Below are 18103 nucleotides of genomic sequence, written 5' to 3'. Positions count from 1 at the left end.
CACATGGTACACTTCATATGCGCTACAGCAACGCTGTCGAATGGAAACCTTTTAATCACGCAGCTAAAATCACTTACTCATTTTCTTAAAATGTTGCAAAGATTTAATTGTCAGGATAACTTAAACCAATATCGTGAGTCACAGATTTCAGAACTTTGTGACATCCTGAGACAGATTATGGTTAGATGCAGTTTGTCTGTACATTGCACCTTGAGGAATTCTGAATTGATTATTTACTACTCTAGTGCTCAAAATACAAAATCCAACAATGTGTTGATTGCAGGATAAAATAGCATGTATAAATAATATTTAAATGTTTATTTACATATATTACCCTGTTGTAAGTTTAACAATGTTAAAATATTGCTCCTAATTCCAAACTACTTAAAAAAATTAAAAAATCAAAAACTGCTTCATTCTTCAAAATATTTTGAAGAATATTTTTTTATTTGAATATTCACGCAGTACGAAAACTCATATATAGCAAAAATATTTCTACTATATTATTTTAAAAACAGTCACTTAAGTCTTATAAATAAACGCCATTCATCTAAGAGGGTTAAATCTTATCTCTTAAAGGTTTTGTATAGGTAGTTGATACTCGAAAATTTTCATTCTTGAACACCCAAATTAGGCTCATTAGGGAGCAAGTTAGACGAATATAATGAAGATGAGTTTGAACAATGTTTCTTAATTTGAAGACTGCCTGTGTCTGCGGTAACTCGATGAGGCTGAGAATTGTCATCAGCGAAAAAAAAATATCTGCCGTCACAACGCTAGTAAATAGCTTTATCTCTAGAAGCACAAAATCTCTTATAAATACCTCTGGCAGTTACAAAACTTTTATTATAGCTTCTGAGCTCGAGTGCCACTGCACCTCCTTCCCAAACAAGTAATCCCCGCCATAGTGAAAAATTTGTCTTTCATGGATAAGCGATGGAAGGTTTCATATTAAGGTTGCCTCCAGAGAAAATTGTGATCAGAATCGCTATTTAAATGAGCCTAAACTTACCCATCAGTATCAGTTGTTATCTTGGCTGTGAACATCATCAGTCAGACTATATTAAATTTGACTCCGACCTAGTTTCGAATGTTTTTCTCTGGAAGACTCAGAAAGCGAAAGAGCGCAATGTTTTTTCTTGCAACATGTTCGCGAAGTCTTAGCTATACGTTCGATTATTTGAGTACTGATGGCTTACGAGAAGTACCAAGCCAACTGTTTAACAATTGCTTAATGATTTATTTGTGCTAAAACGACAAAAACAGATTTTGGTAATCAAAGTTACCATAGGGTGATCTTTAGCAGTAAAACAATCAATATTATCCTCCCTTAAAAAGCAGTTCCACTTCACTGAGATAAAACTTCAGGGTATATTCAGCTCTGTGAAGACGTTCGGCCCACTTCGAATTTACAAGCTTTTTTAAATTATGCTTTGTGGACGTATTTAACCTTTTGACACTCTGAAATTGATAAGTTTACTTTTAATCAAAATATGCGTAACATACTGGGCATACTTCCTATTGGGATTTGCACATGTTTCCCTCATTCACATTACGCAGCAGTCGTATTAATCATCTTTTTTATATCTAGCATTATTTTACAATTATCGTTTAATTTTGATCATTTACGTGCATTACATTAGTTTTAATATTTTAATTTGTAACGTCCGTTAAAATCGTAGGAAACTTGACTTTTCTTGACCTTTTAATTTCATGTTTATTCAAATGTGTTCCTATGAGTTTTCTCCTGAGATTTAATTAACAGTATAACTAGAGGCAAAAATCAGTTTCGAAACAATGAAACCACAGCCATAAGGCAGTCGACTGAAATGGTTTCATTTATTAGCGTTGTAAATAACTTTTAATCTTGCACATAGGGTTTAAGTACAAATTGTTTAGAGTTGTTATGCAACTCTAAACTGACCTAAGCAATATATTCCGCATATGCTTTACTTTCCATCAGAGCTTTTATTCATTAGGCTTTTTATTTCTAAATAAATTACTGTTTATTTATTCCTTAGATTTATTGGTCTTAGATTTCGCAGGCTGCATTTTTATTTTACTTTTATTATTTTTAAAGCAGGTCATGTACGCGAAGAAACATGCGATATTTTTAATGGCTAAATTATAATAATTTAAAATGCTTTAAATGCAGTTCCATATTTTAGGCGTAGCCAGTTTTCATTTTTTTATCTGCGTAAGATAATATATATTCATGCTTACCAATTCATGCTAATTTAATAGCCTGCTAGCGTGTGCCAAAGATTTCAATTTCTTCGAGCAAGGAAATTTCCATTTTCTCTGAACAAACTAAAAGAGTGATTTATATACGACTTTAGTTCCCATTTTTAAAACTTTTCAGCAAATCATCGAATTGTGTAGAACGAATAAGAAATGACCAAGAAAATTAAAAAGTGAGTAATAAACAGTAATTATGTTATAAACTATAAATAATAGCAGATTTTATATTTTTAAGCAATTTTTGCGTCAAATAAAAACAAATTTGTGACTATGATGAAAGAACATTGGCACAGTAAACGCTTGCCAAACGCGGGATTACATCAATAACGCATTGCGCTTATGCGAAATCGAGTTTCGCAGAGTTAAATTTCTAAGAACGTGTTATATATATATTCAGATTAAGAATATATATATATATATATATATATAGTTTAAACAAGCCTAAACACTCGTAATTAAAAAATAAAACGAAATAAATACAAATTGAAAGTATTTTTATTACTGTTTAATGCGTAGATGATACACTTAAGAGTTGCTGATTTTTGCTCGGGGCAATGACAGTTACGACTCTGTAAAATTTCGCGATAAGGAGCTTAGAGTTTTCCAGTGCCTTTCATAATGACTCGTTTTCTTTCTTCATTCTTTCTTCATTTTCCTCAATCTCCATTGCAAAATCATACAGTTTCTGGGCTTTTTTTGACAATTCGTTTAACTTCTAGTAAGTAATCTTCTTCATTATCACTGTTTTTTCTGTCGGCTGGTGTTACAAGAATATACAATTTTTCATTTGTCTTTTCTCGATTGATTTATTGACTACTACTCATTCCATATCTTAAAATCCTTTGCCGCAATTTACTTTTGCAATTTAGTGCAATTTCTTTAGCTTCAGTCCATGAAAATTAGCTAGCATTTTTTTGCATATTTTGTACTACATATTTTACATATATACTTCAATAACGAATGCCAGCAAGCATTCGTTATTGAAGAATGAACGTTGAAACGCGTAAGAGCGAAATTCTTCTAACACTGGACGAATTAAATGGAAACATTCAAGATAATGCGCTTGCGCGAAATCACGTTCCGCAATTCCGCACTCGATAAAGTTTACTGTATTCCAAAAATAACAACTATATATTCTGAAAGAAACAGTTGAGTTTGTTTGCGTCCTTAAGAGATTCAAAATAACATTTTAAAACTTTAGGCATCACTTAAATTGGCAAATTAATAATAATAATCAAATAATGCAAAACTTCCTACCGGCTGATTTTTTTCGCAGACTTAACTTCGATCTAAAACCTTTACGCATTAAGTTTTCTGAACTTCTTCGGATATAGAAAGGCGATCTTACCGTACATAAACTGTATTCAGAATTTATATTTAGAAAATAATAAAATAGTTATATTCCAGAAGCTCCCAAGTTTTTAACTTTTATAAATTTTTACCTTGCTGAAATTGCCATGCGGAGGTTATTTTGAAAACATAGCTTATAAAGTTTTTTATGTCTATATACACTGAGGAATTCATGACATTATAGTGCTTGTTTTTTTGATAAAATAAAAGTCTGATGTGGTCACCACATGACTTCTTTGTACGGCCTGTTAAATTAGACATATTTTTGCTGCACTTAATTTTAATTTCTAATCAATTCAGTAGTAGCTTTCCGGCAAGGCAAAAATACATAATATCTTGATTAAAAATTGTAAAATACAGGAAAACAGCACCAAATATAGTTATAAACAATAATAGAAAAACAATATTTGCAATTAAAATTAGAGTTTCGACGCCAAAACAAGCAATCCGACCATCGGGCACAAAACTTTTCAGTGTACCAAAATAATTTCAAGTTAACTTCTGGCCCCACTGAGGAAACAAACTCTGAATTTGGTGCCCATATGGCTTAATTAGCTGTATTACGGAAAGTTTCAAATGCAAACAAACACACGCCATTTACACTTTACCATAAACTCTTCATAATTCTACAACTACTGCGTGAAGATTAATTAAAGGCAAAATAATCTTAAATGGAAGATAAGAATACATATATATATATATATGTTTGGGGCGGCCGACAGCAACAAAAGGGGGAGATGCACAACTACATATTGTAGCAGATTCGTAAACAAAATTTCAACGTTCTACAGCTAATGATTTTTGAATTATGCGAAATACATACATACGAAAGTACAGGTATCATGAAAAAAATTCCCTTCTGAATCCATTTTAAGTCCAATTACTGTCCGTTTTGGAAAAAAGAATCTTTTATTCTGCCCAGACGAACAGTTCAATCTTTCAAATGGATTCGAGAGCGATCAAAGTAAATATTTTTTTTTAATTTAACACCCGAAATTTTTCGAGGTTACAGTACTTCCTTTACCTCGTACAAAGAAGTAAAAAAGAAAAGCGATCATCCTGCAGGAACAGTCAATATCAATGACTATTCACTTGTCAAAGCTCATAGTAACAATGACGTAGAATAGCTTTTTAGTTCAGTCACGCTGAAGCTTCTTCAAAACAATCACTGTATTTCTATGGCAGAGGAGCTTAGAATGTGCTCAACGAGAATTTCTCAACGGTCTAATTCATTTCCTCTCAGTCACCAGTTTTAGATGTCTGCGGGTCATGGCTGGCTTCTGGCTATCTTTCCTTACATGACTGACTGAATGCATTTTATGCGATCCTGGGCAGTCCATGTCAACTAATGGTATAGATGTACTGAGCTGAAAAATTTTTAAAGTGTTGCACATTGAAAGGTGTAGAAAAGTCACAGGTACATCGAAAAATGTGTAGAATAGTTGTGTAAATTAAAATATCTGGAATTTAATAAAAGTAACATAATATGAAGGCTATTCTGAAGCAAATCTAAGCATTAGCTACTCTTAAACTGAATAGTGTTTTTTTTTTTTTTTTCTGCTATGTTTTTCTGTCCTTAAACATGTAACATACATATATAGAGATGCAAGAAACAATTATTATTTAGAATAACATTAATTTCTTAACCAATTTTCCTATGATTTGCTATAAGCAAATGTTCCAAAAACGACCGAGTATTATCTTTTCTTTGAGAAATTTATGTGTAGATAAGTAAAATCTCATTTTTTAACTTAGAAAATGATAGATAGAAATAAATTTTTACATTATTTTCAAACTGTTATTAAATATATTCTATTAAAATTTGAATGCTTTTATTTGCAATAAAGAATTAAAATTTATTCACTTATACTAACTTGATTACCTATAATTTCTCATACATGTTTACTAAAAATATTTTTATCTTAAAGACTTTGGCTTAATATTTACAAGGAACAAAGGATACTATATTTTAAACCTACTGATTCGTCATTTGACAATGATATTAAAATATGTCGTTTGGGTTGAGAATATCATGTAACAGAAATGCTTTCAATTTTATTCAGAATTCTTGCCCTTTTAAGAAAACTATGGTCGCGAAAAGACTGTCAGTTTTATTCAATAATTTCTTTTAACTTAATTATTTACTTGATAGCACTCGGCTTGGAAAATCTTTTCTTAAAAATAAACTCTGTTTATATTTTAACAACACATATTTACGCAAAAGCAATTCATTATTTATTTTTGCAATATAAATTCATATTTTGGTAGGATACCCTTTTCGTTGTCATAAGTGTATACTTCAGTAACACTGTACAGATAATAAAATTAAGCACTGTGCCACGTAAATCATTTCTTTGTTCCCTGAGGTTTTACGCTTTGCTGGAGTAATCTTTGTTGAATGTTATCATGCATTAAATGTTTTTTCGATAAATTTTACGCAAACACGTTTTCAACAGACTTGCGGCATTTTGCCTTTCCGTTTTAATTTTTTTCCTGCCTCTGGTTTTCTTTCGTTTTTAATAAATTCAAAATGGAAAGTAAAGAATAATTATTTTTTAAATAAACTAAATAATAATGCAGAATTATTACAGTTTCCGAAGAGAAACATTTGTACTTTTGGTTACCAAATCTTTTAAAATCCACAGGATTCTCTCATTCTTCATATTCGACGAAAATACATTATAATATATCATTTCTTTTGCATATGTCACTTTGGCTTGTCATGTCTGTCTTGAATATAGTTTCCTTGCAAATAAATGACAGACAGTGTTCCGTTTTATTAAAATTTAGCATCATTTTAGATTTTTCATGCTTTAAATTAAAGTTTTAAATTAAATCTGCAAGTTAGAAAGATTGCTTTTACAAAATAAAGAACATATCGAATTCATTACGAACGCGTGGTGGTTCAGTCTTTTTGAATTGCTGAAATTTTAATGGTATAATTTTCTTTTCACTTGATTTTTGAATGTGGTGAATTATAACAAGCAAAAGAGTCCTGAGATTCTTACGTAATTTAACTAGGAGGTTGTTCTTTAGTCTGCCAATAATTAATATTATTATTTAAATGGAAATGCTCTTTTTTATTGGTACTGGAAGTTCAACTGGGTTTTAGGCAACAGTAACTTAGTATGTTATATAGACCACTATGGGAAGACAGTTTAATAACACTTCTTGGTTCACCAAGCCAGAGTTTCAGCATACTTGAGTTAATGAGTTTTTGCTATTTTTCACTATAAATAATAGATTTTAGCCCAAGCTTAACACGAAAAAGAGAAAAACTAAGGCTTCTTTAACGAAATTAAAAGAGAAAATTATTTTGAATACTGCTGCTTCTGAGTCAGATTTATTAGAACGTTTGTATGTAACTTAAATAAAATTTCACACGTGAACTGGTAAATGTATTTAATGATATTCTTCTAATTTTTTAGATTGATATTGATGATTATAGTAATGTATTACAAATTATGCAACGTATTACTGATAACTTACTCTTAACGAATGTTAATGATATGTATTTTAAGAATAAATCTCGGGAAGTAGCAGGTAATCGAATACTGAAATAACTGTTCTCACATTCAGAAGTAGCATAAAATAATGGCTGCTATACACTGATTTATTTTATGACATACTAGAAAATAATGATAAATTCGGAAGAGCTCTTAAAAACAGTACCTGAAATATTCATTAAAAGGAAATATAGTTCGCTACTTAATAATTTGTGACCAGAAATTTTAAACTGCATAGGATTTACTATTCCTGAGATTTTCACATAAAAATGTCATTTTCAGCATAGTTGAACAGAATTTTATATTTACCCACTTTACAATGCGAACTCTTGATCAGCTATTTACTTTAGCAGACGCTAAGACAGATAGATTTTGTTCTTTTAAAACTCCGGATTTTTAAGACAGAAGACTTTGTGATACTCTAGTAATGTTTAAGTGCAATTTAAACAAGATCTGAGAGGATGGTGAGGAAGATCTTTAAAATGACCCGTATTCCAATATTTAGCGATGGTGGGAAAGATCTTCAAAGCGGCACGTATTCCAATATTTAACAATTTACTAAAATTTTTCTAACTTCCCCAGAACTCTGCAATGCAAAAACAGAAAGCAGTTAAAGGCAAAATATTAGACATCAATAACTTTATTGACATCAGAGATTCATATCCTATGTTGCAACTCTCAGGGCTACAACGTGCAGGTTACAAATTAAATAACCACAGCAGGGATTATTAATATAAAGATTTTTCTATGAATATCTCACACAAGCTGAAATCGTTGCATTACTCTAACAAGTGCATACGTATCACTGAAAGGGAATTTCACGCTTAAGTTCGCAGTTAAAGAATAATAATAAAAAATAGTCCAATCGAATGCGGCGCTCCTTCTGTCGACTTCGCCCAGCCGGTTACGTAATCGGCTCTCTGAAGCAGCCGTCTCCTACATTTAATGTACATACAGATTTAAAATCTGTGACACATCAATAGCGTTACATATTTTAAATCTGCACTCTCATAATTGTGTTAATTCCGTCATGAAAAAAGACATTTGTTTCAATTGTTTAATTTCAAAGAAAAGAAAAAACTAGGGTTGCAAGATCAATTTTTATTTATTTGTTCCTATGTGGAATGATATAGCACAACCATGTTAATATGAAATTTAAAAAACAAAAACTCTCACCTGAGATTCTTATGTTATCGTTACAATGTATAGTATTCGATATAGGCGCCACTAATGACACGTCAGACATCAAGTCAGTACTCAGTTTTTGCTCAAACATGTCCCAACATATTCTCATAAAACAATTTCACTCTTTCAGAAATGCGCTGCTTTAATTTGTCAAGTTTTTTGGCACAGAATGCTGATATATCATGGTCTCGATGCCGCCGTACGAAACGACCACACCATTAAGTCTGGTGATTCCCTGGCAAACTTTTTTCCTCTGCGGTATCAATCTAATGCCTAAAAGAAGTGCAGTTTAAATAACGAGGAGCGTACAAATGGAAATAAGAGGCACATATTTAAGTTGAAATATTAAGTTAGGAAACCTTTCTTTAACTGAGTTATAAGCCACTATGCCATGTCTAGATGGTATGTCATGACAAGTAATAGTAAGCGCAGTAATACGGATTCTTCAACTGACTCACATTCGGTTTTGGCGAATCCCTGAGATGCTCCACAGGGATATTTGAAGGTATAGTCTAGATTAGATTAAAGTCTTGAAACATAACAGGAAGTCATAATAGAACGTACACAGGACACGAATTGAAATGATTTCGCTGACAAATCAGGTGGATCCCGTGACCAAAGTCTTAAATTTGGTTGCCTCTGTACAAGGAAAGGTCGCTGAATATTACAAACGCTTCCGACCGAAAAATAGTCAGGTGTTGATGCCTTAGCTAATTCTTTATAATTACGATTTGGAAAAAAACATTCTCAAGGATTATCATAGACTGAAGCTTAAGACCGGATCAATAAAAACCGGGATAGACTATTCAAGAACTAGCAACGGACATCGAAACATTAACTTAGTAAACATTTACGGACTGCAGCAGGAAAATGAAAGTCTCTTTATTTTAGCCTCCAGTATTTTGTAGACGCAACTGACTATCCTGATACACAGCAGGCTTTCCGAGTAGCGGATAAAAACGATCTTAAGAGTGCTCTGGGGTATGCCATGAACGTGAATGCTATACAGAAAACCAATGGAACACACCTTCATCCTGTGAGTGGTGTCAACAGCGTAGAAGAATCAGTCCTGAGAGCGTGGATGAAACTGAGGAAAAGACCGGATATAGTAGATAAATTCAAGTCTCAAGGCAGCCATCATAATGAATCAAAGTGTTGCGGCAATGAAAAACATTTACGGAGGCAGAGCTCTGTGCATAAAGTAATTAAGAATTAAATATCATACGAAATAGTATCGTGAAACAGAAACAGAAAACTCACCTATTGGTTTTCTACAAATATCGTCACTTCACAGTGGGGAACACGGTTTCCGTGTAGAATGAGAAATAAATGGATCTCCTTTCACATGAATGCAGATAACGGCGCTACTGAATTACTGGATTTAGAACAAATGAGATTTAGAACAAATGAGAACGTGCCGGTTAGGACTACAAACACAAGGACAGGCATCTCACTTTTACATAAAGGAAAGACAATTGCCTGATGTTGCCCTCTGACAAGGACTAGGGGACGTTTCATCGATCAGGCGCACTCCAGCCAAATTAAGAGATTTAATTCAAACCACAAAATTAAATACTAAACAATTTCAAGCTTCTAGTCATTTAATACAGATATTTAAGGATGTATTTTTAGCTTCATTTAATTATGCTGGTCGCACGTATATTATACATCACCGGATCGACTCGGGGAGTCATTTGCCTGTCATTCAATATTTTCGTCATTTTCTTTTCGTAAAATAAACTTGGAAATGTTTTGAAGGAGATGCAGGACAGAGACATTAGTAAACCATTGTCCAGTTGTCATCTATCGTCTTAATTTTGAAGATGTGACTACAGCCGTTTAAATGACATTACATAGAAAGACGTTGCTAGAATCGGCGATACACGCTATCAATAAACAAATTATTTTCTACTTTGATTTAAAAAGCGGCTATTGGCAAGTGAGAATCAAGCCCGAAGACCGTGGAAAGAGTGTTTTTACCACTGGTCAGAATTTCTAGTATTTTTAATGAAATGACTTAGATTCTGCGAAGCACCAGCGCCATTAGAAGGTCAAATGGAAGCAGTTTTGAAAGGACTGTTACATGAAGCCTGTCCTGTATATTTAGACGCCAATATAATGTGGGACGCTCTTTTGAGGAACACTACGGAAGTATCTATAAAGTGCTTTAAAAACTTAGAGAGGGTAACTTAAAACTCAAATTTTTGAAATGCAGAATTGAAAAGTTCCTTTATTTCGCGAAGTAAGATAATTTGATTCTAATACCTCCTCTGAAGGTTCACACAGGGAACCTGAGAAATTCAAAGATGTTTGTGAGCCTTCAAGGCGTCCATAAGTTTAAAAAAAAAAGTTTTGTCCTTTGCACTTGTTTTCAAAGATTTTTTTAAGATTCCTTTAAGGCCTTTTTATAGACTAACAGAAAGAAAACGTTTTCGTGGTCTAATGTGTGTAAATAATCATTTAAAGTCCTGAAGGAAACTTTGATTTCCGCTCCGATCAGCTAGTTTATCTCCAATCACAATTTGACTTCATTGTAGATACAGACGGCAGAAGTGAAGAAATTAGAGCTGTGCTTTTGCAAGAAATTTTCTATCAGAAACTGTTAGTTACTGTAAAGGTAGTAGAGTTTCATATCTCTAAGGGTGCAAAGTCCTGCTGAGCGCCGGTGGTGCTTCATTAAGTTGGTTACTTAATTTCAAAAGTTGAGAGTCCAGTGGCTAGTTGGATAGAGCAGTTACAGAAACATGACATGGGAATTCGATATCACAAAGGGAAGTCTCATGTTTTAGTGTTGATTCACTTCAAGAAAACTTTGTGCAGAATAGTGTGAACATTGTTCGAATGCCGAGAAAAGGTATGGCTTACAAATCTCAAAAATCATATAAACTAACTCATTCCATAACATCGGAGACTGATCCTTGGAGCAGTGAAGAACTGATGAAAGCTCATACGGGCTTTAATAGAGAATTTCAACGAATTTAATGGAAACTGACAGCGAAACCCCCAACTGGCAAAGAATGTCATACTTTATTCCAACGGCGAAAAGATATTGGGCTTTAAAACTTTGCAAGGTATTTTTCCTCGCTATTATTAACATCCTCTCTATTCTCATAACCGTGTGCTGTAAACATGAAAGAGAATGATGAAAAATCATACTTTACACTGAGAAACTCGTTGTATAAGAAAGAAAAATTCATCAGAGTAACCACTGTGATGATCTGACGCCCATGACATACTGATGCGAATTCTAACAGGTTTTCAGTAAATTTTTAAGTCTAATGGGAGTAATCTTAAGTTAATGGAAAAGTATCTTTATTTAAAATTAAATTCCGATTTCGTAATCTCTCTGTCATAAAAAATTACTTTTATGTAACAGTTCTATACCTGTGGAGAATACTATGGAATCTGAGGCCTCAATGCATAGAAAAAGATATTTATCCTAGTGTCTTATTAACGTGGGCTCATTAAACATTTCATTAGCTTAATAGTTTAGTCCGGGATACGAATCCCGACGGACAGGCTGGTTACATAGGCGTTTTTGTGATTTTACTCTTGTGTAACTTGCACACGAACCAGTTTTCCTTAGACAGTCCTTCATGAGAGCATCTCGCTTAGACAGATATAAAAAATGAAATTAACGATTAAATGGGGATTATAAAGAAGCAATCAGGAACTGGATAAATAGAAGAATAACAAGAGACAGTTTTTTTTTGTTCAATATAGCATCAGGTTTTAAAATAAGAGGAAAGCAAACTTAAATAAGATTACATACAGTTTTATTAAAACTGAATAAGTAAATGAAATATTAAGCTTATACATTAAGAAAGAATTGAAATTAATTGATTTAAGTGCGTTGAAGAAAAGATCGACAGAATTTTGTTGCTGAATTAGATAACTTTTTATCTTCATTTTATTAAAATATGTGTTAGAAGCATTTCTTTTAATATAGTCATCATTTAAGATTGTTTGGTTTCTTCCAAACGAGTTTTTTGTGTTTCCTTTAATCAGATTTTTGTACATAATAAGGTTTCTTTATCAAATTTCCATTAGAAAACTGATGAGATAGCTTAATAATTAGGAGGACATGGAATGACGTCATTAGCGGTTTTTTGTAGACGTTCTGTAAAAATGCTTATTATTTTATATTTGATAAAAATACCAGCGAATCATCAACTGATATACCGTTGTGAATATCACTGTTTGACTTCGACATGGATTAAAACTGGACGGTAGCAAGTTAAGCTTCTTGCTTATAAGGTTAGGTAATATATAAATATTACTCTATCCGCTTTTCTTCCCACATTTTAGGGCGCTTCTTATACAAAAGACACTGAATCCAAATATGCTATTTATGTTTAACTATCACTAACTAGTTTTAAGAGAATTAAGCAATTACTCGTCGAATGTTTGGTTTGGTTAATTTGAATATGGCAAAGCACACGAGGAATATAATATTAATAATATTTTTATCAAATATAAAATAATAAGCATTTTTACAGAACGTCTACAAAAAACCGCTAATGACGTCATTCCATGTCCTCCTAATTATTAAGCTATCTCATCAGTTTTCTAATGGAAATTTGATAAAGAAACCTTATTATGTACAAAAATCTGATTAAAGGAAACACAAAAAACTCGTTTGGAAGAAACCAAACAATCTTAAATGATGACTATATTAAAAGAAATGCTTCTAACACATATTTTAATAAAATGAAGATAAAAAGTTATCTAATTCAGCAACAAAATTCTGTCGATCTTTTCTTCAACGCACTTAAATCAATTAATTTCAATTCTTTCTTAATGTATAAGCTTAATATTTCATTTACTTATTCAGTTTTAATAAAACTGTATGTAATCTTATTTAAGTTTGCTTTCCTCTTATTTTAAAACCTGATGCTATATTGAACAAAAAAAAACTGTCTCTTGTTATTCTTCTATTTATCCAGTTCCTGATTGCTTCTTTATAATCCCCATTTAATCGTTAATTTCATTTTTTAATCACTGTTGCTACTGATAGGTTTTCTTTTCTTTATCATTGATTAAGTTATTAAAAGATTTTCACTTACCACATTAAGTAATATTCATTTTAAGCTTCTCAAATACAAGAATATCTTTTTATTTTAATTATTATTTCAGGATTAGTTATGTCCTTATTTTTTAGCAATTTTTTAAACTCGTTTATTAATATCTAGGACTTAAATGTTATATGGTTTATATCTCTTTCTTTGTTAGCTATGGGGAAAAAATAATTTTTTGCTTCTAAAATTAACTGACGTGCACACCACATGACTTCCTTATATGCTCTATTAAATTATACGCATTGTTTTGCTACATTGCATTTAAACTTATTTCCTCGAATTTCATTACAGATGTATTTCTCATTCAATCAATTCATTTTTCACCTCGTGGCAAAGCAAAAATACATAAAACCTCAAAGCATCTTCATTAAAAATTGTAAAATACAGAGAAACATAAAACATCAAATATAGTTATAAACAGTTAAAAATTTTTTTACAACTAAAAATTAGAGTTTTTATACAAAACCAAGCAGGAAGCTAGATTTTTCCGCTCACAATACTGAAAGTTTACTTTCGCACCCACTCTGCAAAAAAAAAACAATAAATTTGGTGCATAAACGGACCTAAATCACTATTATTAAGAGTTTCAAATATAAATAAATGGCTTAACTTAAACTTTGAACCTGTCGATAATTCTATAACGATTGCATGCAGACTAACTAAACGCATATAAACCTTAACCAGAACAAAAAAAACATAATTCAGTAACATTTTAAAGCAAAAAATGCACAATTTACCGACATATAAGGATTAAAAAACTAATCTCACCAAGCTGGGTAACAGAGTGGGTATATATATATATATATATATATATATAAAGGGAGGTGCATAACTATATTTTATAGTAGTTCCATATACAAAATTTCAGCGTTCTAAAGCTACTCGTTTTCTACTCGCCTAAAGCTACTCGTTATGCGAGGATACATACGTACGTAAGTACGTACATACGTATATACAGACGTCATGGAAAAAATTTCTTCTGAAGCCCTTTTAAATCTATTTTACAATCCGTTTTGGAAAAAAGAGTTGTTTATTCTGTCAGTACATACAGATGTTACATAAAAACATAGTTAAAATGAAATCGGAGCGGTCAAAATGTATATTTTCGTTGAAATGTGATCCGCGAAATTTTTCGCCATTACAGTACATTCATTACTTCGTACAAGGAAGTAAAAACACTCAGATACGAATTTTTGCAGTTACATAACATGCAGATTTTAAAAAATTTTATAGTATTCATATTTGTTGTTGTTGATTACCTGTTGATTTTATTGTTTGTTCAGAAGCTAAAGTAATACCAATGAAGTTTCAAAGCATCACCGGGTTTATTCGAGCGTTTTCTTTATTCATAATTTTTAAATCTATTATTTCTATTTTCCCATTGTTACTACTTTAATTAAACAAATAAAAAACACACAATGAAGCCGAAAATAATACCATAAAAAATGTCTGAAAACTTTCAGGTTTTATATGCGCCCAAAGAGGCGTTTCTGCATTCACACTCACATACAAGTTTCGAGAGTCTTTGGTCTAATGTCCATTTGGGGTAAAAATATTTAAAAACTGCATATCCTTAGAATTATCGATAGACAGTCTCGCGCGCAGGTGATAAAAATTTTACCCCCCATACAGTTTTGTCATTGCTCTCTTTGGAATCGTTAAGTTTGTTGATCAAAAATTCAGTAAAGTTTTACAAAATGTGAATTAGCCAATCAAACGAATTCTAGATTCCAAATTCGGGCTTCCAGCTGCCCATATTCGGGTGGAGGATACATTATTCAAAATTTGATAGTTCTAGTTACCGCTGCTTTTTCACAATGCTAGAAACATACATATCTTCATACAAATTCTTCCTTATTTAATTTCTTTAAATATAAGAAAAGGCGATAATATTTGGTGGCAACAATTTGGAAAGTGAAACGGACATTTATGATGAACCAACGCAAAATGCTGTTTCGAAGCTAATAGCCGTTCTGGGCTAACGCCCCTTTAAGTTCGAAATTTAAAAAAATAATGATAAATACTTCCTTTTCTCAAGCGGATAAAGAAGACTTTTTTTTTTTTTTTTTTTTCCATCTTACTAATTAAAGTAGTTTCTATTTACCACTTAGGTTTTAGTACTATCATTGTTATTATTTTTACTATTTAAGTTACTACTTAAGTAAACCTTGTGCGTAGATTTTAAAACTACGCAGGAAAAACGTTACCAGTTTGCATAATGTATGTTTTGCATTGGTTTTTCTCTTTTTTAATCTTTACTAATTTATTTTCCAGAAATATTTAAATGAAGGTATTGTGGTTAGAGACTGCGTGAAGGAATGCACACCTGGAGGTGAGTTTTATTAGTCTATAATCAAACAACGAATTTTCAAACTTTGGTGTGTTTTATTTTTTATATGTAAGTTTTATTTTAATATACATATAAAAATATAATGCGAGAAAAAATGATATTTATAGCGGTAAAATTACAGAGAATTAAGCTTTGAATAAAAATAATTATAATTCGAATTATGGTAATTTTTCAACTGGAGCTTCTTATTTTTCAGTATAGGAACATTAATTTTTTTAATTACACGTTTTAACTGCTACCAACATTTTGGAATAAATACAAGTACATTGTATCTTTTGTGATTACTTTATGCATCAAAGTTAAACCTACAAAACAAAAACTCAATTTTTGTGCATAGAAGTTCTCATACCATGAAGAGATTTTAAAATCCGCTTGTAAATTGTTCAGAATCTTATAAATAAGATTAAAATTTACATTTAGAGAAAAATTGAATATTTTTTATTATTTAAAATATAGTCTGTGTTTTATTCCATTTACTACATTCTCTATATTTTCTACTATAACAAAACATTTTGGATATCTAATGTGTTAGCGAATATATAATTACATTTCCTTTCTCATATAAGTTTCAAATTTTATTTCTAAGTTATTAAAGAAAGCCTCAAACGTTTTTATTGGATTTTCAAAATTTTATTTTTTAATATAACATTCTACATTTAGGCATGCAATAAATCTTTGATAAAGATTATCCAGTCAAATAATGCATTTATAGTACTATATTCTTGAATTACTACAGGGAAAATTTGTTACATATGAACTTAAGAGTTTTCCAACTTTAGCTTTCTTAATGTTTTTTATTCCATAAAATTGATTTTGCTATAGCAATTTCCTACCTATCTTCCCCTTTTTAGTGAAGTTTTATTACCTGGTTGTTTTATTTGACTACTTAACTGCATAATAAAAGAATAGATAACTTTCTTTACTTGCCCCGATAAAACTAGAATCTGAATTTCAAGAAAAATTCTTCTTGAGTAAAGTTGCTTTTTTACTTGAGCTTTCCTAAATTCTCTCAATTCGGCCTTCAAAATATATGCTATATTTAGGAGTTTTCTTACTCGTAAGTATATGTCTGTCAATATCTTTTTAATTTTTGTATTTTAACAATGATAATAAAGACTTATAAACGGTAGAAAATTATTAAGTTATTAAATTTTGTTTATTATTAACACATTATTTTTTGTATAATTAGGATAATATTTCATTTCTTTCTATTCATTTCTTTATATATTGCATACTGTACAATTAAAAATTAAATATTTCATTTTGCTCCATAGAAAGCAAAGATGACAAGAATGGTGCAATTTTTAATCATAAATGCTTAAAAACTGCCGTATTAAGTAATGTAAAAAATTGCATAATAAATTAAACCTAATATAATTAACTCAATTTACTTAAATTTGAAAATTTTATAACTTTCAGCCTTTTCTGAATGCAATAAAGGTTTTCAGAAATGTAAGTAAAGAGATCATCAGAAAGATTAAAATTTTTGCTTTAATATGGAGATGTTCAAAAAGAGTTCCTCAGGATGTGGAACATTTGATTTTCTCATGCGCTACATTTGATGGCCCTAGATTATGCTTACAGAACGATTTGAAAATGTTCGGAGTGACTTGGCCAGTGAACTTATCTGTTTTTGTGAAGTCCAGACTGCTGTTCTCTGCTGTTGTTCGCTTTAGTTATGCATGTAACATTTAATGTGTATTTATGCATGTAATTTTTAATGTTTAGTTAACTTACTTCTGTAAGCCCCGTGTTGTACATATGTGGTGCACGGGGAAGCTGTATGTTCTCAACGGAAAAAAAATATGGAGATTAAAAAAAACTTTTCGCGTGAATTTGTTAAAAGTCTTACATTTAGGAAAACTAATCGCGTGACTGTAAAAGAAGTAGAAAAACTATTATGAGTTCATTTGAATAAAAACGAACTTGATACTATATGAAACAATCCATTAAATTTAATTAAAATAAAGACATGCGTGTCTTTCCTGTATCTAGCTACAAAATAGAATTTTTTCTTTGTACAACCATTAACATAAAGAAGTACTGAAAATGGATTCATTTGCGGAATTACTGAATTATAACCTGTCTCTACATATAAGACAAAAATGGACTTTAATTTTAAAATCAGTGAAAGTTCATTTAATATTACGCATTTAAGTGCAAATGTTAGATAACTTCGCACTGTATGCTTATTTTTGTTGATAAATTTTCTTTATTATGAGAGCAAAATGTAATGACTTTACAAATTATTGAAACATAACGTTTTTTGAAAACTGACCAGTAGTATTAAGAACGAAAATTGGTAAGAGAAAGGATAGCAAGCATTGAATAATTTCCTTTTAAAAGGCGAGACGCATTTTATGTAAATGCAAATCATGATATTGTTTCATAGT

The 18103-nt window shown here is 31.1% G+C and overlaps 2 protein-coding genes across 2 annotated transcripts in view; one reads left to right on the top strand and one right to left on the bottom strand.

Moving 5' to 3' along the window:
- Positions 1-18103, top strand: part of LOC146997297 (uncharacterized) — a 274037-nt gene that overhangs the window by 240914 nt on the left and 15020 nt on the right. Inside the window, exon 3 of the mRNA XM_085817270.1 lies at positions 15635-15692. Coding sequence (XP_085673396.1) covers positions 15635-15692 — 58 coding nt within the window. The remainder of the gene's footprint in view (positions 1-15634; positions 15693-18103) is intronic.
- Positions 1-18103, bottom strand: part of LOC146997298 (uncharacterized) — a 213086-nt gene that overhangs the window by 181962 nt on the left and 13021 nt on the right. The window lies entirely within an intron of this gene.

The sequence above is a fragment of the Stegodyphus dumicola genome, chromosome 5, assembly GCF_044657685.1.
Source record: "Stegodyphus dumicola isolate Sdum_Otavi_A_Nest chromosome 5, ASM4465768v1".
Lineage (NCBI taxonomy): Eukaryota > Metazoa > Arthropoda > Arachnida > Araneae > Eresidae > Stegodyphus > Stegodyphus dumicola.
The sequence above is the reverse complement of the archived record's forward strand: the minus strand, read 5'-3'. Positions and strand labels throughout refer to the sequence as shown.